Source organism: Bos indicus, chromosome 24 (genome assembly GCF_029378745.1).
Source record: "Bos indicus isolate NIAB-ARS_2022 breed Sahiwal x Tharparkar chromosome 24, NIAB-ARS_B.indTharparkar_mat_pri_1.0, whole genome shotgun sequence".
Lineage (NCBI taxonomy): Eukaryota > Metazoa > Chordata > Mammalia > Artiodactyla > Bovidae > Bos > Bos indicus.
The window spans coordinates 33,594,373-33,621,137 of NC_091783.1; the positions used below are offsets into that span (position 1 = coordinate 33,594,373).

The 26,765-nt window shown below is 44.2% G+C and overlaps 1 protein-coding gene and 1 non-coding gene across 5 annotated transcripts in view; one reads left to right on the forward strand and one right to left on the reverse strand.

The window, feature by feature from the left end:
- TMEM241 (transmembrane protein 241) overlaps positions 1-26,765 on the forward strand; it is a 120,325-nt gene that overhangs the window by 83,392 nt on the left and 10,168 nt on the right. For 3 of the 4 annotated variants that reach the window (XR_011563791.1, XR_011563792.1, XM_019986629.2), the window contains one exon: positions 23,241-23,305. The exons of the other annotated variant lie outside the window; for it this stretch is intronic. Coding sequence is in view for 1 of the 3 variants with exons in the window: in XM_019986629.2 (XP_019842188.2) it covers positions 23,241-23,305 (65 nt within the window). In the remaining 2 variants the exon portion in view is untranslated. The remainder of the gene's footprint in view (positions 1-23,240; positions 23,306-26,765) is intronic. 4 annotated transcript variants of the gene reach the window in all.
- Positions 16,211-16,283, reverse strand: TRNAG-UCC (transfer RNA glycine (anticodon UCC)). The gene has a single exon. It is a non-coding gene; the product is annotated as a tRNA-Gly (tRNA).

Sequence of the window (26,765 nt, forward strand, 5' to 3'; positions counted from 1 at the left end):
CTTTGTGATGTGGACTCTAGCCCACCAGGCTCCTCTGTCCATGGGATTCTCCAGGCAAGAATACTGGAGTGGGTTGCCATTTCCTACTACAAGGGATCTTCATGACCCAGGGATCGAACTTGAGTCTCCTGTGTCTCCTGAATTGGCAGGCAGATTCTTTAACCACTGGGCCACCTAGGAAGCCCTTCCCCTCACTTTGGTATTTGCATTTCTTCCTATTTTCTCAGCTTCTGTAGACTCCTCACTTGTTCTTCCTGTCACATTTAAAATCTCATTTGAACGGATTACTTTCTGGGTAGCAGTTCATATTTCTTTATTTTCTTCCTCAAGCTGTCATTCAGCACCTTGATGTGTTCTGGAATAGTCTGATGAAAAGACATTATTCAACCCAATGTAGCTGTAGCTTCTTTTTTTTTTTTTTAATTTTTCTTTTTAGCTGTAACTTTTATGTTGAAAGAGTACGCTTACGAAATCTAATCATGACTGTTTCCTAATTAAATCATTTTTCTTTTTCACAGTCTAAGTGGCTAGGGCAATGAGAAAAAATTTTTCATGGAAAATGGAAACTTAGACGCAGCAGCATAATTTCCTTTACAGTCTCTAACTGGGCAATAATAACATGTCTATGTCTTTCCATGACATCACCGCTGAGGCGACGGGAGCATGAAATAGCAAGTTCAGAAGCTGCTCTGTGTTTGTTGAACTATACGGAAACAGTCAGCAAGAAGCTGGTTATCTGGGAATTATTCGTTTATAAGCAAGGTTTTCCCAGAGGACACATGAGAGGGGAAATACAGTTTTGGACTGAGGGGGGAAAATTAAATTCCATTTCCTTTTGTCAAAATAATTCCTAGGGAAGTGAGTGATGTTAATGGACATTTTGCTATTTTGGATAAGGTTGTTTTTTTTTTCTTGTTTCCGATTATGAACTCCTGATTTTTTTCTGGGCTATTTTTAGTGCCATTGATCATCACAGTGTTCTCTGCTGCAAAAATGTGATAACGATTCTGGACTTCTCAACTTTTGACCTGAATGAATTTGCTTTAAAGGAAATACCCGGAATTTCTGCCCATGTTCTGACTGCAAGGTTTATAGGAATTCTGTCAGTATCCAAGATAATTTATAATACCTAAAGTTTTTGGCAATACAAAGAGCAGTTAATTGGGAAAGTTTACAAGGCCTCCACTGTGGGAATAAATTGATGTTTCCATGGTTCATTGTGGATGCAGTAAATGATGGCTGAGTGAATGCTTATTCTATGCATCTTTGCAGACTTGTGCACTCAGATCAGAAATAAAGGTACAATTCTGCACATATCTTGTAGAGTCCCTTCCACTGCCCCCAGTTATGCTCTTATAATGTATGTGCCTCTGTCTTTAGCTGTGCCATTCATCCTGTTTGAGTTCATTTTTCCTTATGAAGATCTTTTGTCCCAGTCATTAGATCCAAGTTCCGCAGGGTGTGGCTGGACACAAGGGAATTAGTAGGGTGCGCTTCACCATCTGTATGTGCCCAAACCAGAGGGCAAGCTTCAGGCCTGTGTCATTGGAGAATGAGCTGGCAGTCAGAGCTAATAAAATAAAGCAGTTTTGGGGAAATCAGAAGGAGCAAACTTTCATTATGGGAAAGCTAAGTTTTTTGTTGTTGTTTTGCTTTTTAAAATATTTGGCTGTGCCAGGTCTTACTTGCAACCAGGGATGGAACCCAGGCCTGCTGCATTGGGCGCTTGGAGTCTTAACCAGTGGACCACTAGGGGAGTCCTGGGAAAGCTAAGTTTTGACACATGATAATAGAAAAGAATAACATGTGGATTTGAAAAACTTAGTAGACATCTACTTGGTGCCATTTTGGGCAAATAACTTCTCTTTCCCACAATGCCTTAGAGACATCTTGGTGACCTGGCCCCCCGGGGGCCCCAAGTACCCCACTGGATCTTGCCCCATACTTGTTCTCCTGTTTTATCCCCCAAAGTGGAATTTGCTTAAAGTTCCAGTGGCTCAGATGATAAAGAATCTGCCTGCAATGCGGGAGACCCAGATTCGATCCCCAGGTCAGGGAAGATCCCCTGGAGAAGGGAAAGGCAACCCACTCCAGTATTCTTTCCTGGAGAACTTCATGGACAGAGAAGCATGAGTCCATGGGGTCTCAAAGAGCAACTAACATGACTGAGCAACTAACATTGCACAGATAGTCATTTGCTCATTTTTTTTTCTGTTGAAGATGCCCTCCCTTACAAAAAGTAGTCCAAACTTGCTCCGCACCCCACCCCGCCCCCTCATCCCAACTCTCCATCAGTACTTTAAAGTGACCCAGTGGTTCTTTAGGTTAAGATTTCTGATGCTGTTTTTGTTTTTCTCTTAAGTAGGCTGCATCAGTCTGTAAGGCCAGGCAGTTCAGTATTGAACACAAGCTGTTATGTGACACCAAAACAGCCAATCTGTTAGTCAAACATGTGGCGGAAAAGGTTTTTTACAGTCAACAGTTAATTGCCTGATATTATGTAAGATGTACTAAGTCGCTTCATTTGTGTCCAATTCTTTGCAACCCTGTGGGCTGTAGCCTGCAGGCTCCTCTGTCCATGGGATTCTCCAGACAAGAATGTTGGAGTGGGTTGCCATGCTCTCCTCGAAGGGATCTTCCTGACCCAGGGATTGAACCTGCATCTCCTGCATTAGCAGTCGGGTTCTTTATCACTGGCACCATCTGGGAAGCATATATTATGTAAGCTAGACCACATTTGACCACGTGTTAGAACACATGTGTAATTGTATTTGATTGTTTCTGTGCACACCTGGGGGTTTGGGGTAGTAGATTATGAGAGGAACAGGCTGTCTCTGGCTACATTTCCACATCTGTCTTCTTGTCATGTGACTTCTGGGGGTGTTGCAGGGGATACAGGGAGACACCCCTTCTTCAGTTATTTGAAATGAACTTCTTTTCTAATGTCTTGAGTGTTCGAGCTATCTGTGAAGGACAGAACATATCAAGTGTATTCCAACGAAAAGGGAAATGGAATAATCGCCAAAATGTTCCCTCTCAAAGTATTGAGCTCCCAAATCCTAACAATCCTGTATTGTTTATCTTAAAAAAAATTTTTTTTTATTAGAGTATGGTTGATCTGGGGCTTCCCAAGTGGCACTGGTGGTAAAGAATGTGTCTGCCAATGCAGGAGATGCAAGAGAAATAGGTTTGATCCCTGGGTTAGGAAGATCCCCTGGAGGAGGGCATGGCAACCCACTCCAGTATTCTTGCCTGGAGAATCCCATGGACAGAGGAGCCTGGCAGGCTGCAGTCCATGGGGTCAGAAGAGTCGGACAGGACTTAGCATGCACCTGCAGACATGGTTGACTTACAGTGTTGTGTTAGCTTCTGCTCTACAACAAAGTGAGTCAATTGTGCCTATATTAACATATGTATCCACTCTTTCTTAGATTTTTTTCCCCATAGGCCCTTATAGAGTTTTTTCATTTATTATTTTTTATTGAAGTATAATTGCTTTACAATGTTGTGGTCGTTTCTGCTATACAGCAAAACAAATCAGCTCCATGTATATATGTATTCCGTCTCTCTTGAACCTCCCTCCCACCAAATCCTGACATTTTCAGGGTGCACAGAAGTAAACAGCTCTGGCGTAGTCAGGTGGGAGCATACATTTGGCAGTTTGGAACAGGAGTAACAACACTGCTTACAGTAGGGTTGATGAGATAGGAATGCAGGCCTTGAGGTGGTGAGCATGTCTCTGACTCTCACTTGAAGGGAAAAACCAGCCCAGTTCTGAGCCCAGGGAAGAAATGGTGCTTCTTCTACTGGTGTATCCCTGCTCTGACATCTGAGTTGAGCTTCACCATGTGAACCACTCAGATCCAGTCAAGTCCTAACACATCTTTTGTGAAGCTGGTCACGCTTAATCTTATTTTCAAGTTATGCTTAGACAGTTGACTGTTCACTGTAAGAATTATATAATCATGACTCCATTTCAATACTCACACCTCCTATGAGGGTTTTCTTTTCCCTGAAAAAGAATTTTTCAAGTTGCTCTGTGGGAAGTTGATATATTCAACAGAGATTCATAGAGTGACCTGTCACAGTCCAGGCTGAGAAGATGAGACAGCAGAGGGAAGTGACAAAGAGCCCTGCATTTTGGAGACAAAGAGGATTGGAAAAAAATCCCACTCTCCAACAATGTAACTTTGAAAAGATTCCTTAGCCTCTGGATATATCAGTTTTCTCATCTGTAAAATGGGAATAATCGTATAACTTTCACAGAAATATTACAGGGATTACGTGAAATAATGTACTGTTGTTGCTCAGCCGCTTAGTCCTGTCTGACTCTTTGTGACCCCGTGGACTGCAGCATGCCTGGCTTCCTTGTCCTTCACTATCTCCCAAAGTTTGCACAAACTCATGTCCATAGAGTCAGTGATGCCATCCAACCATCTCATCCTCTGTCATCCCCTTCTCCTCCTGCCCTCAATCTTTGCCAGCATCAGGGTCTTTTCCAATGAGTCAGCTCTTCGCATTAGGTGGTCAAAGTACTGGAGCTTCAGCTTCAGCATCAGTCCTTCCAATGAATATTCAGGGTTGATTTCCTTTATGATTGACTGGTTTGATCTCCTTGCTGTCCAAGGGACTCTCAAGAGTCTTCTCTAGCACCACAATTTGAAAGCATCAATTCTTCGGCACTCAGCCTTCTTTTTGGTCCAACTCTCATATCCGTACACGACTACTGGAAAAACCATAGCTCTGACTACACGGACCTTTGCTGGAAATAATGTATGTTGAGCAGTTAAAGTTTGCTCATATTAATTGTAAAGAATAAGCTTTTCCCTTGCAGATGGAGAAATGTTTGAAGTACTCTTTGTATTCTGGATTTGGCTACAATTTGAGAGCTGCTGACTTGTATCATTAGAAAACCTTCACTACTGCTTTGTTCCAGTTTGACAATCTAGTGTCAAGAGGAAATTAAAATGTCCAGATTCAAGTGGCATCATAGGTTTTAAAGTTCTTCTTTCAAGTAACTCAAGGAACCTGATTTATCATTTGATCTAACATTTGGAAGTCACACATGTCTGTTCTAAAAAAGAAAGCAAAAGAGGAAGCAGCAGTCCTAAAGGTTGACGGATGAGCCTTCAGCAGGGAAATGCAGCTTTCAGTCTGTGCTAGTTTGGTTGTCAGAGAGTGGGGGTTTGAGACAGAAGTGGTTTTAAATCTGATGTAGAGCCACACACCCACCAGAATGGCTAAAATTAAAGAGACTGACAATACCAAGTGTGGGTGAGGATTTGAAATAATGCCTGGTTTAGAAAACACTGAAGCTCAACAAGATTTGTTATGACTAGGCAGCCTCACTCTTGGTTTATACCCACGAGAAATGAAGACATATACCCGCAGCAAGGCACGTTCGGTGGTAGGGAGTTAGAGGTGATGGTCCCACAATTCTGAATAGAGTAAAAAACTTTTTTTTTTTTTTTGCCACACCATACAGCTTGTGGAACCTTAGTTCCCCAGTCAGGGTCTGAACGCATGCCATGGCCGTGAAAGCAGTGAGTCCTAACCCTTGGGCCTCCACGGAATTTCCCATACTAAACAACTGTTGAATGGTACACTTTTAACAGGGTGAATTTTATAACATGTACATTCTATGTCAGTAAGACTTATTTTTTAAAAAAAATCCATAATAGGAATATCCACAGTAGTTTTACTCATAACAGCCTCAATCTGGAGGAAGTAGTCCATACATCAGTCAAGAAATAAATTTTGGTCTCGCCATACAATGGACCAGTACACTGCAATAAAAGAGCCTATAGCCACAAAAGTGATTTGGATGTACTGATTGGGAAAGAACCTTGTGAGATGCTGAAAGGGTTTCTTTTCTATCTGGTGGTGGTTACATGGGTGTTTAAAGATGTAAACATTCAACAAGCCCCACACTTAAAATTTAAGCTTGTCGTGCACTTTACTGTATTTATGTTATAATTCGATTTTTACAAGTCTAATGCGGGTGCTGCAAGGGTGCGGTCCTCAGAAAACACAGCTGAACCGCCTCTCCAGCTGGTCCCTGGGAAGCCCAGGTGTTGGGGCCAGCAGACCCTCCCGGCTCTGACCTTGACCCTGTCTTTATACTGCAGATGACCATGGGTTTCACTTACTGAAGAAAGAGAAGAGCCCACAGGCTGGTGCCTTGCTGATCTGGGCCCTGCTCACCAGTTCTCTTGAATATCACTGTTGGAGAGGACTTCTAATCAATATTCAGCTCAGTGCCAAGGCAAAGAAAGTGAGCTCAGCCTTCCTGGTAGCATTGCAGAAGTATTTATTGTTCTGCCTCTGCTCCACAGGCTTCAGTGTTTCTTCAGTAAGAAGTAGCCTCTGCTGAACCCTCTCTCTTGACAGAGGGGTGCCTTCAATAGGCTCCTGGCTGCACCCGGAGGAGGGTGGATCCACGATCGCTACCTGCACTCAGGCTTCCTGGGTTCTTTGATGGAACCCAGGCAGGACCACAGCGCAGACTGCTCTGTTCTTAGCTTTCTAAATTGTCCAGGGGCTACTCCTTGTGAATCACATGGGGACCGCCTCACTCTAGCCAGCTTCCCAGGTTTTCTAAGTTAACTGATCTCTGATTTGGGGGAGAGGGGGAAAGATACATATATTCAGTCACCAAGTCATGTCCGACTCTTTGTGACCCCATGAACCGCAGCACGCCAGGCTTCCCTGTCCATCACCAACTCCTGGAGTCCACCCAAACCCATGTCCATACAGTCAGTGATGTCATCCAGCCATCTCATCCTCTGTTGTCCCCTTCTCCTCCTGCCTTCTATCTTTCCCAGTATCAGGGTCTTCCAGTGAGTCAGTTCTTCCCATCAGGTGGCCAAAGTATTGGAGCTTCAGCTTCAGCATCTGTCCTTCCAGTGAATATTCAGGGTTGATTTCCTTTACAATTGACTGGTTAGGAATATTACTCAGCCTAAAAAAAAGAACAAAACTGGGTCATTTGTAGAGACGTAGATGGACCTATAGAGGGTCATACGCCGTAAAGTAGGTCAGAAAGAGAACAACAAATATCGTCTATTAATGCATACGTGTGAAATCTAGGAAAATGGTACAGATGAACCCATTTGCCAGGCAGGAATAGAGATGCTGACATAGGGAATGGATGTGTGGACATGGGGTCGGGAGATGGCCTGGGAGATTGGGGTTGACTTGTGTGCATTGCCATGTGTCAGATAGATGGCTAGTGGGAACCTGAGGGCAGAGAGCTCAGCTCGGTGCCTGCAGTGACTTAGACAGGTCGGGTGGAGGGTGGGGAGTGAGGTCCAAAAGGGAGGGGATATATGTATGCATGTAGCTGATTCGCTTTATTGTACAGCAGAAACTAACACAGCATTGTAAAGTAACTATACTCCAATTACAAAAAAAAAAAAAAAAAAAGCTGACTAACATTAAGTGGCTTCTCTCATGCAGTCGGTCTGCCTGCCTCTTGGGGACACACGTTGTGTGTTTGGTCATGGACCTTTTTGGCTTCGGCTGCAGTGAAACTCCTGAGCCGCCGCCTCCTCTGCTGTCTGCAGCCTCCTCCCCACCGCGAAGGTAGACGTATCTGGCATGGATTTGCTGTAATAGCCTCCTCTCCACCTCCCTATCTTTGTTTTCCTGCTCCCTTCATCTCTCTTATCTACTTCCTACAGACATCTCAAGTCTGTAACACTGTCTTTTAAGCTGCTTGAAAATTCTCACTGGAACAAGTCAAGGAGTAAATCAAATTCCCTCTGTCCCTTTCAAAAAACATTGTAAGTGAAAGAGTAAAATGCAATCCCTGAGAAATGCTTTATAGGTGATTCCTTTGTCTTAGGGATGGGGAAACTGAAATCCAAAGGGAGGAATGGCCGGCCTGAGGTTAGTCAGTGAGTTTGTGGTGCAACAAGGGACTCTGAGAGTCCCGAGGCTGTCTCATAGACATGGCACAAGAACAGATTAGGGTGAGCTCTTCTGAAGTCCAAGTCTGGACATCTGATGAAACTACATGTCCCATTGTCCTGGCCCTGGCTGCCCATGGTTTTGGGGATTTTTTGTGTGTTTTTGGCCACACCATGTAGCTTGTGGGAACCTAGTTCCCTGACTAAGGATCAAACCCTCACCCCCTGCATTGGGGGTGCAGAGTCTTAACCACTGAACTGCTAGGGAGGTTCCTGCCCATGGTCTTTAAGTGAATAGAATTCCCATGGGATTTGTGTTTTCAATACCTTGCAAGGAAAAAGGGGTTTCCAGCCATTGGTTTTTTTCTCTCTCTTCAGGTTTTCTTTGGCTTTAATGGTGGCCTCTACCCACCTCACACTTTCCATTTCCATTAGTACTAATGCCCAGTGGCTTAGAGTTTGTGAGCTTGTCCATACTGTTCCTTCTGTGTAGAAAGCCCTTTCCCCCTTTCCTCACCTGGTAATTCTTAACTGTCATTCAGCATCAGCTCAGGAATAATCTCAATGTGGGACTTGTTCCCATAATTGGGTACACCCATGTCTTGGCATGAGTGTGTGCTCAATCACTCAGTTGTATCCAACTCTTTGCAACTGTAGTCCGCCAGGCTCCTCTGTCAGTGGAATTTCTGAGGCAAGAACACTGGAGTGGGTTACCATTTCCTCCTTCAGGGGATCTTCCTGACCCAGGGATCGAACCCCTGCCTTCTGCATGGGCAGGCAGATTCTTTACCACTGCACCACCTGGGAATCCCATACCCACGTCTTCGCACTTACATTGGATATAGAAAGCATTTTCTTATTAACCTCCAGAAGTGGCTAAGCTAGAATAGGGGTGCCAGGGGCAGTTTCTTACCTTTCCTTTTTATCTCTTTAGTTCCTAGTAAAGGGGATTTGACCTTAGCTTCATTCCAGCAATAATTCAAAGCCCTTTTCCTCTTTCCTTTCTAGTTCAGTGAAAGCTTCTTCTGAAGCAGTTTGTTGTTTTTTCAGCTTTTCTCTTTTAAACTCTCCAAAAGAGCAAGGAATAATGTCTTAGCTCTGGCTGCCATAATAAAATGTCATAGATTGGGAGGCTTGAACAACAGATATTTATTTCTCACAGTTTGAGAGGCTGAGAAATCCAAGATCAAGGAGCCAGCAGGGTTGGTCTCTGGTGGGAGCTCTCTCCTCAGGTTGCTCTCCCATCATGAGGACCCCACCCTCGTGAGCTCCTCTAACCCTAATTACCTTCCAAGGGTCCTATCTCCAAATACCATAACACTGGAAGGTAGGGTTTCAACATGAATTTAGGGTGGAGGACAGGCACACAGTTTAATTCATAGGCAAAGAGTGCACGGGTGACCCACTGACATTTTGCAGTGAGTGCCAAGAGTTGGGTGGCAAGAGCTAGAAAGTCTTCATGGTTTAAAGAAATCCCTCAGGTGGAACTGAGCTGGTGGAGTGAGTCTTGTGCAAGCTTTGTCTGTTTCTAAGGCATTCTCACTCTGGTCACGTGAAACTGGGTGTAATCAGACCTGGATCTGGCATACCGCCCTTGACATCATGGACTCCCTTCTCCCAACTGATCCTCCTTCAGGAATTGTTGGGATTAAGAAAACAGCCAGGTTAAAAGTAGCAAAAAGGTTTTTTTTACCAAATGAGTACCACATTTCCTATCTTGAAACATTGCAAGCAGATTTTTTCTCTTTTTTTCCTTTCTCTCTCTCTTTTTATTTTATTTTATTTTTTTGGCTGCACTGCCTGGCACGCAAGAGCTTAGTTCCCCAACCAGGGATTGAACCCATGCCCCTTGCAGTAGAACGACGGAGTCTTAACTACTAGACTGCCAGGGAATTCCCTTCAAGCGGGTCTTGCTGTATATCTTTTGGCAAATCTATTCTTTCACTTCCATTATTTCCAAGTACAACAATATAAAAGTGAAAGTCACTCAGTCATGTCCAACTCTTTGCGAACCCATGGACTATGCAGTCCATGGAATTCTCCAGGCCAGAATACTGGAGCGAGTAGCCTTTCCCTTTTCCAGGGGATCTTCCCAACCCAGGGATCGAACCCAGGTCTCCCACATTGCAGGCAGGTTCTTTACCAGCTGAGTCACAAGGGAAGCCCAAGTATTAAGTATAACAATACTGTGACGTTATTGTTAAATTAAATGGAGATTGAAAAAAAATCCTCATGGCCTTGGAATAAGTATAATTATGGTGTTTTATTTAAAGCTTATTTGAGCTTAAATTCATTTCATTCCTGAAATTTGATGGCAGTGATGAGATCCATTCTTTGAGTGAATCAAAATAACTTAGAAAATAAAAACACTTGGGTCCTTTTCTTTACAGAAGCACAGAGTAACTGCTTAGCTGGGAGACTGAACAACATTTTACTCAATAGGACAGAAGTTTGGAAAATGACTTGAGCAGAAATCCATCTTTACAAAAGTAAATCTGTCAGTAGATGAGTACATTTACTGAATAGAATGGGCTTCCCTGGTGGCTCAGATGGTAGAGAATCTGCTTGCAATGCAGGAAACCTGGGTTCAATCCTTGGGTCAGGAAGATCCCCTGGAGAAGAGAATGGCAACCTACTCTGGTATTCTTGCCTGGAGAATTCCATTAACAGAGGAGCCTGGTGGGCTGTAGTCCATGGACTTGCAAAGAGTCCTGGATGATGGACTGACTAACACACTGAACAGAATGAGACTGAGAAAGTTGAGAAAAAGTACTAGAAGGAAGAATCTATCGTATCTATACCAGGCTGTCACTGAATTGAATTTGAAGGAAAATTAGAGTAGTCTCAAGTTCTTCTTTTGTCTTCAACTATCGGATGTTCTGAATATATCATTTTGCCCTTTATACTTCTTGCAAAGAAACAGTACTTGGGGGAGTAAAAAAAAGAAGTAATACTTGGCAAATTGGTCCATGGGGTCGCTAAGTCGGACACGACTGAGCAACTTCACTTTCACTTTTCACTTCCATGCATTGGAGAAGGAAATGGCAACCCACTCCAGTGTTCTTGCCTGGAGAATCCCAGGGACGGAGGAGCCTGGTGGGCTGCCATCTGGGGTCACACAGAGTCGGACACGACTGAAGTGACGCAGCAGCAGCAGCAGCAGCCCCTTTATTTTTTAGATTTTTTTTTTTTTTGATGTGGACCATTTTTCAAGTGTTTATTGAATTTGTTACAGTACTGCTTCTGTTTAATGTTTTGGTTTTTGGCCCTGAGTGATATGGGATCTTAGCTTCCTGACCAGGGATTGAACTCGCACCCCATGTACTGGAAGGTGAAATCTGAACCACTGGATCACCAGGGAAATCCCAATAGCCCCTTTATTTAAAGAATTATAGTATGTATAGACGGGGAAGCCTGGTGGGCTGCTGTCTATGGGGTCGCACAGAGTCGGACACAACTGAAGCGACGCAGCAGCAGCAGCAGTATGTTATAGAAAACAAAACAACCAACAAAATCAGGTATTTTAGGATGAGCAGAGGTGGAACGCCCACAGAGATAGATGAAAGGCACCACCCCAAAGGTGCCAAGGAACACCGCTTCAGCAGACATGATATTAATATGGCCTCTTGAGAAATGTTTGAGGACTCAAGAGAAAAGTCTGACACCCAGCTCTCAGGGAGAGCTGATACCTTCTGGCACTGCTGATCCAGGAAGATTGCGGGTCCCAGATAAAAGGTCCAAAGGTCCGTAGATTTCTAAAAGTGAAACCAAAGGACCAGTGCCAAATGGTATGAAAAGTCACAGGTCTTTTCAGCACACAGTATGTGTTAAAGATTTCAGAGTTTTGGTATTTGAATTCTTCTGTCCATTTGTCCTCCCTTCTTGGGATGTGGACTAAGAGAATATATGAGACTTCCCTGGTGGCTCAGTGGTAAAGAATCCGCCTGCCAAGGCAGGAGACACGGGTTCGATCCCTGATCCAGGAAGCTCCCGCATGCCTCGGAGCATCTAAGCCCACGCGCTGCAACTACTGAGCCTGTGCTCTAGAGCCAGGGAGCTGAAACGACAAAGCCCGCATGCTGCCACTACTGAAGCCTGCGCACCTAAAGCCTGTGTCTGCAACAAGAGAAGCTGCTGCAACGGGAAGCCTGCGTACTGCAACCGGAACGTAGCGTCTGCTCTCTGAAACTATAGAAAGCCTGTGCCCAGCAACGAAGACCCTACACAGCCAAAAATAAATAAATAAATTATATCAATAAAAAAGAAAGAGAACATTTACTGAATAGAATGGGCTTCCCTGGTGGCTCAGATGGTAGAGAATCTGACAAGGAAGAGTAGGCAAGTGGGAAACAAAGTGGAATTAAAAACTCAGCCTTGGTTTAGAGACATAAGGCTTTCTGTTCCTTGTAGGAGGCATGCCTTCCCCTCCACCCTCCACTCCCAACCCAACAGGTGGAGACAGAGGGTAAAGAGAATTTCATTGCATGGATTCCAGAGAAGAAATAAACCATGTGGAGGTTGGATTCGTGCCTTTAAAGCGCTGGAGTCCCACTAACTAGCGTAATGAGCCTCATCAAGTGTACAATCAGATGAATAGTTTTTCCCACTAGAGTGATCTTGGAAGAGATTGAAAGGATGAAAGGCAGAAGATTTTCCTGCCCCCCAGGCAGAGAGAATCATGAGGAAAGAAAACTGTGTGTTCCTCTCACCTCCAGTTTGTCCGATTAATCATTGTCAATTGCATCATCTCTAACACTGTGTCTGAAGAGAAGGAGACTGGGTCTTTGAGGAAGTCCTGGTGCTGCTGGCCGTTACATACAAGATCCTGGACTATAATAAAAAGACAAAGCCAATTAAAATCGTAATGATGCGTTAATATGATTATTACTAATCAGGAAGGTGTTCAGAACAAATCAAATAAAACCCCACCTTGCTAAAGAATCCGTCTGCCAGTGCAGGAGACAGGGGTTTGATGCCTGATCAGGGAAGACCCCATATGCCAAGGAGCAACCAAGTCCACGCACCTCAACTATTGAAACTGTGCTCTAGAGCCCAGGAAGCTGCAATTACTGAGCCCACTTGTGACTGTTGAAGCCCACATGCCCTGGAGCCTGTGCTCCGCAACAAGAGAAGCCACTGCAGTGAGAAGCCCGCATACTTCAACTAAAGAGTAGCTCCTGAGCAACTAGAGAAAAGGCCGAGCAGCAATGAAGAATGAAGACTCCAGCATAGCCATAAATAAATGAATTAACAAAATTATTTCTTAACCCCCGCCCACCTCTGCCCTACCCCACCATGACATCCTAGGTGGCTCTAGGGAAATTGTGGCCAGCCAAACAAGGTAAAGCAGTGCCTTACCATCTCTCTGTGTCTTAGTTTTCTCCTCTGTGTAACAAAGGGAAATCCTCTGCTTCAGAGTAGAATGTTGTGCATTGTGACAGGCCAACATTCAACTGAAACAACTGGGAGAAAAACAAATCAATTGCAAAATATCATATTTTTAAAGAAATCAGAGATCTATGAAGGCAATGAGAACCAAATTAGATATATTTCCAGAGAAGGAAGACCCCTGCCTAGGTATTCTAAGTAACACAGGTTATTGTTTTTCCCAGAGTGGGGTTGGAGGGTGAAGGATAATTGTTGATTCTGGGTGTGGCCTAAGGATCTGACTTGGTCCAAGAAGAGGAAATATTTTGTGGGAAGGAGAAACTAGCAGATCTTTTGACACTTGTGTGGAACTGGCTTGATGGGTTGGAAAGCAGAGGAGCCCCAAAGGCAAGTCCAGTATTCCCACAAGTCATTTGCTGAGCTCTGAAGCAGTTCTGGGGGATGCAGGCTCACCCAGGGAGGCAAAGCAAAAGCTCATAATATTGGGGGTACTAGGAAATAAATTCTGTTTTTTTCTTTTTTTGCAGCAGCAGCATTCGAACTTTCTTAGCTTTTTATTTTATATTGGTGTATAGCCAATTAACAATATTGTGGTAGTTTCAGGTGGACAGCAAAGGGACTCAGCCATACACCTACATGTATCCATTCTCCCCCAAACTCTCCTCCCACCCAGGCTGTCACATAACATTGGGCAGAGTTCCCTGTGCTATCCAGTAGGTCCCTGATGGTTATTCATTTTAAATATAGCAGTGTGTACATGTCCATCCCAAACTCCCTAACTGTTCCTTCCCCTCATCCTGGCAACCATAAGTTCCTTCTCTAAGACAAAATCTTGCTAGAAAGAGGAGGCTGAAGCAAATATATGATGAGTCTTCACCTAAAGACTGTTGCCAGATTTTGAATCTACATGGGATGAGAAGCTAAAAAGCTAAGGTCAAAATTTTTGAAAGGCAGAACTTACAGGAATGAGAAGACAAGCGTAAGTCTTGGAGGGCCACACCTGAAGGCCTAGGTAAAGAAGAGGTGAATTAAGCCTTACTAGAGCTACGACCCATCTGATTCACTCATCCTTGATTATAGTTCCTTTATACACAGTGTTCGACATATAAAGTTGTAGAGGACTTCTCTGATGATCCAGTGGTTAAGACACCGTGCTTCCACTGCAAGGGCACAGGTTTGATCCCCAGTCAGAGAAGTTCTGGATGCCGCTTGGTATGGTCAAAAAATAAATAAATAAAAAATCAAAGTTGTAGACATGTGAAGAGGCAGGAACACTGACTGATAAGTGGAAAAAAATACTGAGAATGTAAACACAAAGGATCTGGATTTTAGAGCTAGTGATAACTTAAAGTGACTATGAAGAATATGCTAAAGAAAATAGGAAAATACGAATTAAATGAATTTCTTTGCAAAATTGGAATCTGTAAAAAAAATCAAAGTTATTACTGAACTGAAAAATTATATGTCAAATTAATAACTTAATGGATGGACTTAAGAACAGATTGGACTTAGTGTTACAGAATTAGTGAAGTACAGAGAGAAAAAATTCAGAAGTACAAAAAAAAGCATAAGAGACATGGAGGAAATTCTCAAAGTCTTCAGTTCAGTCGCTCAGTCGTGTCTGACTCTTTGCGACCCCATGAACTGCAGCACGCCAGGCCTCCCTGTCCATCACCAACTCCCGGAGTCCACCCAAACCCATGTCTATTGAGTCGGTGATGCCATCCAACCATCTCATCCTCTGTCGTCCCCTTCTCCTCCTGCCCTCAATCTTTCCCAGCACCAGGGTCTTTTCAAATGAGTCAGCTCTTCGCATCAGGTGGCCAAAGTATTGGAGTTTTAGCTTTTTTGATGATCCAGCAGATAGATGTTGGCAATTTGATCTCTGGTTCCTCTGCCTTTTCTAAAACCAGTTTGAACATCTGGAAGTTTATGGTTCATGTATTGCTGAAGCCTGGCTTGGAGAATTTTGAGCATTACTTTACTAGTGTGTGAGATGAGTGCAATTGTGCAGTAGTTTGAGCATTCTTTGGCATTGCCTTTCTTTGGGATTGGAATGAAAACTGACCTTTTCCAGTCCTGTGGCCACTGCTGAGTTTTCCAAATTTGCTGGCATATTGAGTGCAGCACTTTCACAGCATCATCTTCCAGGATTTGAAATAGCTCAACTGGAATTCCATCACCTCCACTAGCTTTGTTCATAGTGATGCTTCCTAAGGCCCACTTGACTTCACATTCCAGGATGTCTGGCTCTAGGTGAGTGGTCACACCATTGTGATTATCTGGCCTTGAGAACCCCATAAACCGCTTCACTTCTCAAAGTCTAATATATAGGTAATTGGAGTTCTAGAAGGTGAGGAGGGAAGCAATGTATGAAGGAATAATGGCTGTGAATTTTCTAACACTGCTGAAAGACATCAACCCACAGTTTCAAGAATCTCACCAAACCCTAAACAAAAAATACAAAGAAAAGTAAGTATCAGGACTTCCTGGTGGTCCAGTGGCTAAAACTCCACATTCCCAATGCAGTGGGACTGGGTTTGATCCCTGGTCAGGGAACTAGATCACACATGCAGCTACTAAGACCCAGCACAACCACATATATAAATAAATACTTAGGAAAAAAGAAAAGTAAGTATCTTTAGGCATATCCTAGTTAAACTGTTGAAAACCAAAGATAGAGAAAATCTTAAAATCAACCAGAGGAAAAAAACACCTTCAATTTAAAAAGTAAGTTACTTTTCAACTGAAATTATGAATACCAACAGACATGGAATGACATCTTTAAAGTGTTGAAATTTAAGGGAGAAATTAGATAATCTGAACATGGTATTCCTTTATTCTTACTTTATATTTGTTTATTTTTATTTATTTGGCTTCTCTGGCTTTTAGTTGCAGTATGTGGGATCTAATTCCCTGACAAGGGATCGAACCTAGGCCCCCTGCATTGGAAGCTCAGAGTCTTAACCACTGGACCACCAGGGAAATCCCCAGTGTTGTTTTTCGATACCTGGAAAAATAATGGTGAATTGTGTATTTTAATGAGGTGATACTAGACACTGTTAATAGCTGTGCCTGGAGTTTAACATGATTTGTCTGTCAATAATTACACTGATCCTGGAATAAATCACAGGATTGATATTAAAGTAATTCAGTATTTTAAAAACAGCGATCAGAGTTGTCAGCTTTAGCTGTGGTTTCTGTCTAATGGATTTGGAATAGTTTCTTTGGTCCTAGGCGAAAAGGAGAGCCTGCTCTCAGATTATACATTTTTGTTAGATTTACTCTTGAACCTAAAAGACGGGCGTGGCTGGTAACATTCATACATGAATCTGTGACACAGATGGATTCCAGGACGGTCTGACACATGTGGCTACAGCGTGTGAGAAAGCTGGAGTCTGCCCGTCTCTGGAGATGGGACAGCACCATCTGCACAGTGTTAGAGCTGAACCGTATGGAGCAGAATTCCTCACATTTTAGTATGCATGCGTCTCACCAGGGAAGGAAGGGCTGTTCCCTTCTAGAGGGTGCTCAGGCAGTCTGGGGTGGGGCCCGAGATCCGGCCTTTCCTCCAGGCTCCCAGATGGTGTTGATGGTAAGGGTGTAGAAAACAGCTGTTCTTCTTTCTGCCCACCACTTTCCCTACCTTCCACCAGAGAAATGTTCCTTCCTCCATTCCCACAGTGAAGTTCAAGGGTGAGCTTCCGTGTTCTTACCTTACTCTGTTTCCCAGGCCATAGTCAGGTGGTTCAGAGACCAATCAGAATCTTCTCTGGCATTTTTAAACTTGGAACCAGAGAGCCAAGATCTCAGATCTTCTCAATGGAGATAATTGGTCAAAGAAGCACAGATGAGGGACCAAGGGTTTGTCTTCATGGTTCTCAGGTCTGGGTTCCAATGGTCCCTAATATATGAAAATTGATTTGAAAATCAACAACATCGTGACTTTTGGGGTTATATTAGCGGCTCTGATGATTGAGTGTATTTGCATAAAACGTTTCAGGCACTTACCATAAGCAAGTCTCTGTTGCTGGGCCCTGGTTGGGGAGACTACCATTTCAGTAGAATTTGGCATGTGCAATGATAAGGGGTTATGGAAGCCCCTAGAAGCTTCTGATCCACTCGAATCTGTGAATGGCAGTCAGGGTCAGGAAAAGATTTCTAGAAATGTATTTTCAGAAGGTGAGTAGGAATTGTTTGAGGAAGCCTATGAAACTGTTCTAAGTGGAGAGAACTTGCTGGGCAAAGGCAAGAGATGGGATGCAGCAGTGTTTGAAAAACTATAACCTGTTTACGTGGGAGGTGCCTGGCTGAAACTGGGGCAGTTATGGTGAAGGGCCTCATACACGTGCTGACGTGGTCACGTTTTCCTTAAGTCATATATTTCAACAGACAACAACGGCATCAAGACAATAATAAACAATAAAGCTAAATTTCTGATTCTTTTCCAAATCCTTGACTCTGGCAGGTTCCCACTAACAACTGCTCCTCTTTATTTTCCTTTAAACAAACAGGAAATTTGTCTCGGGATCGAAATGAATGTTTAAAAAACAAACCTGATCTGCTTTAAATACCAAAATCTGTTTAAAGAACACGGAGGTTGTGACATGCATTGACAAAGCCAGGAAGTTCAAAGCCCCGCCGTTGACACAATGTATTAAGTTCTGCTGTTGTTGGCAGCCCAGGCTGTGGCAGGTCCTGGTGTTTGTCATTCAGGTCTGCATGTGCGCAAGGGAGACATTCCTGAGACCACAGGACTCTTTCTTCTTTGGGGAAACATTTGTATTTTTTAAAATGCTGTTCGAAGGCAAGAACAATAATTGGCAGTAATGGCTGCTACTCCCATCTCTTGAATGGCAAGTCCCAAGAGTAACTTGGAGTCTTTCTCATGAGCAGATTTTAGCCATTTTAAAGGTTAAAAAAAAAAAAAAAAGTTTATGCTTTTACTGACATCCATCTCCAGAATTTTTTCATCAACCTAAATTGAAACTCTGTACCCATTAAATGCTAACTTCCCACTCCTATCCTTCTCAGACTCTGGTAAAATTCATTCTGCTTTCTACCTCTGTGAGTTTAGCTGTTCTAAGTACCTCATATAGGTGGAATCATACAGTGCTTATCTGTGTCTGGTTGATTTCGCTGAGCTTAATGTCTTCCAGGTTCACCGATGTTGTAGCATATATCAAAATTTCCTTTCTCTTTAAGGCTGAAAAACATTCCATTGTACATATATACCAGGTTTAGCTTACTCATTCATCCCTTGATGGACACTTGGGTTGCCTCCAGATTTTAGCTTTTATGAATAACGCTGCTGCAAACATGGGTTTGCAGATATTTGAGTCCTGGCTTTTAGTGGATTCTTATTTTCAAAAAGGCTATATGGAGCTCCCTTGGGGCCTCTCTGGCTGTGAGAGGAAGCTGACCTGGGAGTCGGAGCCTGGGCTCCACGGCTCCCTGACATGAAGTCGCCAGGCCCTGAAGTCAAGTCACACACTATCTCTGGGTCAGTTTCCCCACCTCTGAGCTTAGGGAATCGATTGCACCTCTCAAGTTCTGCCCTCAGGTGTCTGTGCTTGGGACATTCAGTACCCAGACCTGCATAGTCAGCTATTCTTGGCTTCTATTTGTTCCTCAGTGGAATTAGAAGTGAAGTGGACTCTTGGCACAAGCAGATTTATCATTCACACTTTCCAGTGTTTTTGAGCAGCCCTGAAGGCCCATGGCATATGGAAAGCTGTTGATTTGCTGAGGCATGAATTTGAAGTTCATACAGGGTGAGGTCGGTGTGTGGGTAGGTTGGGCTGGCCCCTGCCCAGTGTCTGCCCCTCAGTGAAGTGTGACCGGCTGCTATTCATCCCTTAGACAGTTTTGTGAAGTGGTCGAACTTTGGTGACTGTGTGTGTGATACACACACACACACACACACACACACACACATATGGGATGGGTCAGGAGGCGGGGGGAATGAGAAATGCTTTTAAAAAGAGAGCTGATGGTTGGGGCTGGTTATGGAAGTAAAGAAAGCAGAGAAGGGATCTCCCTAGCCGTCCAATGGTTAAGACCTCACCTTCCAATGCAGGGGGTAGGGGTTCAGTCCCTGGTTGAGGAGCTGAGATCCCACGTGCCTTGTGGCCAACAAAATAAAACATAAAAAACAGAAGCGATATTGTCACAGATTCAATGCATGTAAGCACATTGTCACTTCAGTCGTGTCCAACTCTTTGCAGCCCCATGGACAGTAGCCCGCCAGGCTCCCTTGTCCATGGGATTCTCCTGGCAAGAATACTGGAGTGGCTTGACCCAGGGATCGAACCCATGTCTCTTACATCTCTTGCATTGACAGGTGGGTTCTTTATCACTAGCGCCACCTGGGAAGCCCACAGATTCAATAAAGACTTTTAAAAAATGGTTCACATTAAAAAAAACAAAAAAAAAAACCCAAACCCAGAAAGCAGAGAAGCCTAAGGAACTAAGGGTCCTTCTGGAAATAGATTAAAAAGTGTCCCATCTAACTCCCGAGGAGTGCTATAGGACAAACAAGGTCACTATAAATTCCCTACAGAAATAAGACAGATCTCTTTGTGAGATTTCACTGAGTGTCTCAGCCAGCAGAAAATTTGCTCCACGAGAGGGGAAAATATAGAGATGTTTGAAAGAGGGGCCCAGGAGAAAGGCAGGAGACCATGCAAACGTTTCCAGGAAGCAGCAGATGGAAAGGCACCAGTCTGGCTACTACACCAACCTTATTTTCAAGTCAGGGCTGGTTTGAAACTTTTCAGAGGTGTTTTTCTTGGCAAAAGGTACAGTTAATAGGAACAAGCAGGCCAGCTGTCTATTTCACGGCAGACGAGATTCCTTCTGAGCTGAAAGAAACCAGCAGAGGGCCCGAGACGTAAGTCCTCGGCTGGACTGTTGCAGGGCACGTGGGGTGTGACAGTGTCACAGAGGAGACTGAAAGTCATATGGAAAAAGCCACCAGAAGGACTTCCCTGGTGGTCCATTGGCTAAGGCTCCAAGCTCCCAAGGCAGGGGGCCCCGGTTCCATCCCTGATCAGGGAACTAGATCTGACATGCCACAACTAGGACCTGGCACCATCAAATAAATAAAAATATTTTTTTAAAAAGCCATTCGAGAAGCCAGTCAGAGCAGGCCATGTATGTGTATGTACATCCAGTCGTGGTGTGCAAGTGAAACGTATACAGTTACATTTGCCAACTTTATTCCTCAATAAAGTTGGCAGAAAAAGACAAGAGCTGGAAAAAAGGGTAAAGGAGATGAAGATAATGGTGAAGAGTTAAGAAAGGCTTCAGAAATTTCATGAGTTGTTCCATTAACGCCAAGCTGCCATAGCTAACCTCCCACAGTACAACAGAGGCTTTTTCAGCAATCCCAAGAAATAAATCTCTGCTGGCACTCTCCCAGGAAATGTGCAGGAAGTTGCAAAAGTAAAGAGGGATTAATGAGATTAAGATTAACTTTGGTTGAGACTAAAGAAGGAAAGAGAAAAAAGTATGAGAAAATGATAAAGTTAGAATAAAAGGGAAGATGATAAAAATGGGCACAAATGAGATAGAATAATATTTCTATAAATCGCTGAATGTTAATGAATGGAAAACCTAGATGAAAATATTTTTGGAAAAAATGAAAATAACAAACTTGAATCCAGGAGAAAGAGAGGATTTGATTAGGACAGTGGGCATTAAAGGCCACCCCAATTAGGGCGTCCCTGGTGATTCAGATGTAAAGAATCTGGCTGCAATGCAGGAGACCTGGGTTTGATCCCTGGGTCGGGAAGATCCCCTGGAGAAGGAAATGGCAACCCGCTCCAGTATTATTCCTGGGAAATCCCACAGACAGAGGAGCCTAATGGGCTACATCCATGGGGTCACAAAGAGTCGCACTCGACTGAGTGACTAACACTTTCACTTTTCACTTTCAACTAGAACCTCCAGGTCCAGGGGCGGTCAGGTCAGAGTGGAGACCCCAGTAAAGACCGTCTTTATCCTTCACCGAAAAAGAAGCAGGAAGGCTGATGTATTAACTTATGTGGTTTGTATAACCTTGTTTCCAAAACTAGACAGTCGCATTGCAAGATAATACATTTTAGGCCCACTTCATTTATGACCATAGATGCAAAAGTCCTAAATAAAATGTCAAACAAGAAGAGGGGAGGGTGGGGGAAGAAGAGCCACTCTTTGAGATAAAAGCTCTTTAAGATAAAAGCCAGCACTCCGTTTTCACTTTGAGAAGTATTTCCTCTCGTCCTTTGCGTTCTGCTTTGCAGCTGTCTCTCTGACTTTGTTGTCACTTCTGTTTTGTTCCTGAAGACACCACAGGTTCTTTTTTGTTGTCAAGGTTTTTAGCTGCAAATCGATACAGGGAAGCAAATAGAAAGTGACCTTAAATGAGTGAACTATTACAAAGGTTCTAAGATCTCACAAGGTTTCTATACTGAGAGTTCCAGGTTTATATTTCCAGACTTCTTTTTGAGACGGTAAATGAGTGAAGATGAGACTCATCAAACATACTGCCTCCTTCTTCTTTTTAAATTGTCTAAAAGCATGTTTGGCTGCACTGGGTCTTCTTTGCAGCGTGGTCGTTCTCTAGTCATGGTGCACAGGCGCATTCGTGTGGTTGCACGGGCTTAGTTGCCCCACAACACATGGGAGCTTGGTTCCCTGACCAGGCATCAAACACATGTCCCCTGAATTGGAAGATGGATTCTTAAACACTGGACCACCATACTCCATACTCACTTCTTCTGACCATCTGCCTGCTGCCTTGTTCCCATCTTGAGACCTGACGAGGCCTCCAAGACAGGACATGACGTTCCTTTGAGCGAGATGGTAGTTGATATCTCTGAGGACACACAGCCTGAGTGACCTGTCCTGATACAGCCTGCTTTTTACTTCTTCTCAGTGCAGAGAAGCAAGTTCTTAGGGTAACTTTCCTCACAGAAGCTGCTTTGCATTCCAGAGTGCAGAATCCTGGGAGGAAAAAAAAAATCTTACCTGAGCTGGCATTTCAGAGTTGGTCTTTGGTTCTCAAAACTTTTTGTGTCGACTTTTTAGAGGCATCTTGGGAGTCTGAGTCCTGTTACTGCCACTTCTAAGAGGTTTTTTTAAAATTTCTAGCTCTGAGAAATGTGGAGTAACTCTTTTCTCTCCTTTGCCTCCTGTGTTCTTCTCAGTCACTGCTTCAGTCATGTCTGACTGTGTGTGACCCCATCGATCATAGCCCATCAGGCTCCTCTGTCCATGGGATCTCCCAACAAGAATACTGGAGTGGGTTGCCATGCCCTCCTTCAGGGGATCTTCTCGACCCAGGGATCAAACCCTCATCTCTTTTGCCTCCTGCATTGCAGGTGTGTTCTTTACAGCTGAACTGCCAGGGAAGCCCATTTACTGGCTCCTAGATGTTTGCAAATAATTAATGATTTCATTGCTCCCTCTCTTAGGAAGAACCTGGTTTCTCAGAATGTGTGCATTGGGCCAGAAAGACAGGGACATTAGGACAGGGCGAGAGACAGTGCTGTTGGCGAAGGTGGGTTGGCAGCTCGGTTTTTAGCTGGAGGATCTGGGAATGGGTGAATGGATACTCTGACCTTGGGGGTTCTTGTTGTGTAGCTGAGACAAAATGGAAACAGGTATTCTTGCTCTGCCATTGCCCTGGAGAGAGAAGAGTGCGATCTTAGCTGTGTGCCTCCTCTTTTGAAAAATTTGGAGATTAAATGCTTCTTTGAAGATTCTCATCTCAAAATAGACAAGGACTTAGCATTTTCCGTGAAACACCAAGGACTAGGAAGTGTGTGGAGGTGGGAAAGACAGAGTGGGAAGACATAGCTGATGTCTGGGATCTGAACTGCCACCAACTAATGGCTTTGGAGAAGGTCCCCAAGGTCCTGCTGCTCTGATGACCTTTTGCTGAAATTGTTTCTGCAGGTGATCACGTCTGGCTTATCGATGTTGCTGTTTGATACAATTCTGACCAGGGAAACCATGGGATGGTAAGTCTTTTAGCAGAGAGAGGAGAGGAAGATAAGTTCTTTGGATTTCCTTGGGATACTAATATTTGCTCTCCAGTGTTAGTGTGTGTGTTTGGGGTGTATGTCCTGCTGCTGCTGCTAAGTCACTTCAGTCGTGTCCGATTCTGTGTGACTCCATAGACGGCAGCCCACCAGGCTCCCCTGTCCCTGAGATTCTCCAGGCAAGAACACTGGAGTGGGTTGCCATTTCCTTCTCCAATGCATGAAAGTATGTCCTATGGACATATAAATAAACATACATTCAGAAGAGTGCTTATATCATGAATATTTTCACAAACTGAATATATTATATCTGGTACAGCCAGCATTCAGGAAGCAGAGCCTCACCAGGACACCTTTGAGCCACTCATCCACACAAGACTAACCACTGTGGGTGAACCACCAATTATGTGTGTATATATAACTATAAGTGTAACTATAAATATGTAACTATAACTTTAACTGTGACTATAACTATGTTTGTGTTTCTTCCTTTGATCCTTCAATTCATTTTTCTCTTAGACAAGCTCCAAACCATCCTCGTTTAGAATGCACTCACCCATTTGCTTAAAGACATATTTGAGCACAGACCTGAAGAAGTGGGGGAGTGAGCCCTGAGGACACTGTGGGGGTAACAGAAATTGCAAAGGCCCTGAGGTGGGAGAGTGCTTGGTTTGCTCAAGGAGCAATGTGACCGGAGCAGCTTGCTGGGCGAGAGCTGTAGGAGATGAGGCTGGAGAGGTAGTAGGTGGTTGACCATGTGGGTTCTTAAAGGCCATTATAAGGGCTTGGCTTCACCATGAGTGGAGGTGGGGAGGAGTGATCCAAGGATTTTTGAGCAGCGCAGCCACAAGCTCCTACTTTAAAATCACGCTCCCTGGTCTGCTGTGTGGAAGGTAAGGTGGTAGGGTTCTGCACCTGAACCCTGTACACAGAATACTGATCGGTGACTGACCGCATTAAGACTTTGATCTCCTCCAGCTTACTAATATTCAGACCAGCTGACGTGATGATCACCAAGGGTCATGGTTGTCATCTTCAAGGCGGGTGAAGGTGAGGTGGGGAATGATGGTGAGTTTAAACTGTTAGGACTGCTGTTGCTCCCCTCAATCAGTGGGCATGCTATTTTGGGGGGTATGTACTTCGGTAGGGCTTCCCAGGTGGCACTAGTGGTAAAGAATCTGCCTGCCAAATGCAGGAGACATTAGAGACATGGGTTTGATCTCTGGATCAGGAAGATCCCCTGGAGGAGAGCATGGCAACCCACTCCAGTATTCTTGCCTGGAGAATCCCACGGACAGAGGAGCCTGGCGGGCTATCTTCCATAGGGTTGCAAAGAGTCGGACACGACTGAAGCGACTTGGCACGCACGTTTATACTTAGGTATTTTATTTTATAATTTTTGGCTATGCTAGGTCTTGGTTGCTGCATGCAGGCTTAGTTGCCCCGTGGCATGTGGGGTCTTAGTTCCGGGACCAGGGATCAAATGCACGCCTCCTGTATTGGAAGGCAGTTTCTTACCTCCAGACCAACCAGGGAAGTCCTATACTTATATATTTTAAATCTATATAGTAACGTATGCTATTTGCACCATAAGCAAGGTAGTCAAAACTACCATAATAGGCAGCAAAATTGGAAGGCAGTCAGTGTAGGGTTGACTTAGGAAAAGGACGGAGAGTCATCAAGACTGTTGCTTAACAAGTTATAATAGAAATATATCAAAAATGGATAAGCAGAAGGCAGAGATCATTTACCTAATTTAAAGTGACAATCCTTGGCCAGTTTCCAAACGCAAGTCATTTCTCAGAATCAGAATCCATCAGCTGAGGAGAAGATCAGTTCCTAATGAGTAAAGATTCAGTAGGAGACATTTGCGACAATACAGAAATGCATCCAGCAAAAAGTATAGATCCTCTGTTTCCATGGTCTCCACTTGCCAGAAGTCACACGCGTTTGGGCTGATGGTGAGGACAATGCACTGTTTCGCCAGGGGAGTCTGTGCGGAGGGAGGTGGGCTCCACTCTCTATGAAGTAACCATGCTGAGTGGTGCCTGTCGAGCCGAGCCTGCCGAGCCTCTCAATGACCCGGACATGGGTCAGTCCTCCCCAAGTCTTCACCCAGCTTGCCAGCTGCTGGCCTGGTGACCCACAGCTTTCCTTTCCTGTGACCACGGCTACCTGCTATGTGGCCTAACTCACTAATGCAGCACCTTAAGGAGAATAATTCGTGTTGGTTCTCACTGCTTACTGTCTCTTAACCTCTGTTTTAAAAAGAAAAACAAGCCTAGGTCCACTTGAAGTTATATAATGCTTATTTTCATTCCAGTTTGAATATATTGTTTGGCAATACCCGCCCCCACTCCCAGCACCAGGAATGGCACTCCAGAACTGACTTGCAGACAAGTTTTGGAGGTTTTTACATTTCTTTACCAACATAATGGAAAGAAAAGCATTTTATTTAGTTTTGCTGAAATAAGGCATAGTCCTAGAAAATCCGTATTTTTTTCTCATGCTTGTTGTTTAATTGCTAAGTCGTGTCTGACCCCTTTGCAACCCCATGGACTATAGCCTCCCAGGCTCCGCTGTCCCTGGAATTCTCCAGGCAGGAATACTGGAATGGGTTTCCATTTCCTTCTCCAGGGGATCTTTCTGACCCAGGGATCGAACCTATGTCTTCTGCATTGGCAGGTGGATTCTTTACCACTGAGCTACCAGGGAAGTGCCTTTCTCGCTTGGTATGAGAGTAATCCTAAGGGTTGGCTTCCTCCACCACCTCCCCCAGTTTTTGCATTTGCTCCAAGGCCACAGTGCAGGTTGATGGGGCCAGCACTAGGCCCCGTGTGTCCAGGGCAGCCTCCTGTCCCCCAGGACAACTTGTAAATAATCCCCCATCTTGTGCTGTCATAGTCCCCCTGCCCCAACTCACACACACACACACAAATGGTATCAAGTTTAAACATCAGTATGAGGTTCCTGCAGGATGAATGTGAGGGGCAGGACCAGGCTCTGGGAATACCATGATGAGGAAGTCCAAGAGGCAACTTTGCATCTCCTGTGTCTTTGGGCTGGAAGGGGTTTGTTCAATAAACAGGTATTTCCTGGGACCCAGTATGTGTCAGGGCCAACTCTTGGATAAAAGTGAAAAGTCGCTGCCCCTGGGATGTCAGTAGTTACTTATCTTCCTGCCTGGTGTTAGTTGCTCAGTCATGTCTGACTCTTTGAGACCCCAAGGACTATAGCCCACCAGGCTCCTCTGTCCATGGGATTCTCCAGGCAAGAATACTGGAGTGGGTTGCCATCCCCTTCCCTTCTCCAGGGGCAGGTCTGTATCTAAACCATCCACACTGACAGAAATGAATCTTTTTGCTCATGGCATTCTGTGAAAGTGGTTTTCAGCTTCTCTCAGAAGCCCCTAATGGGGCACTTCCTGCCCTAAGAAGAA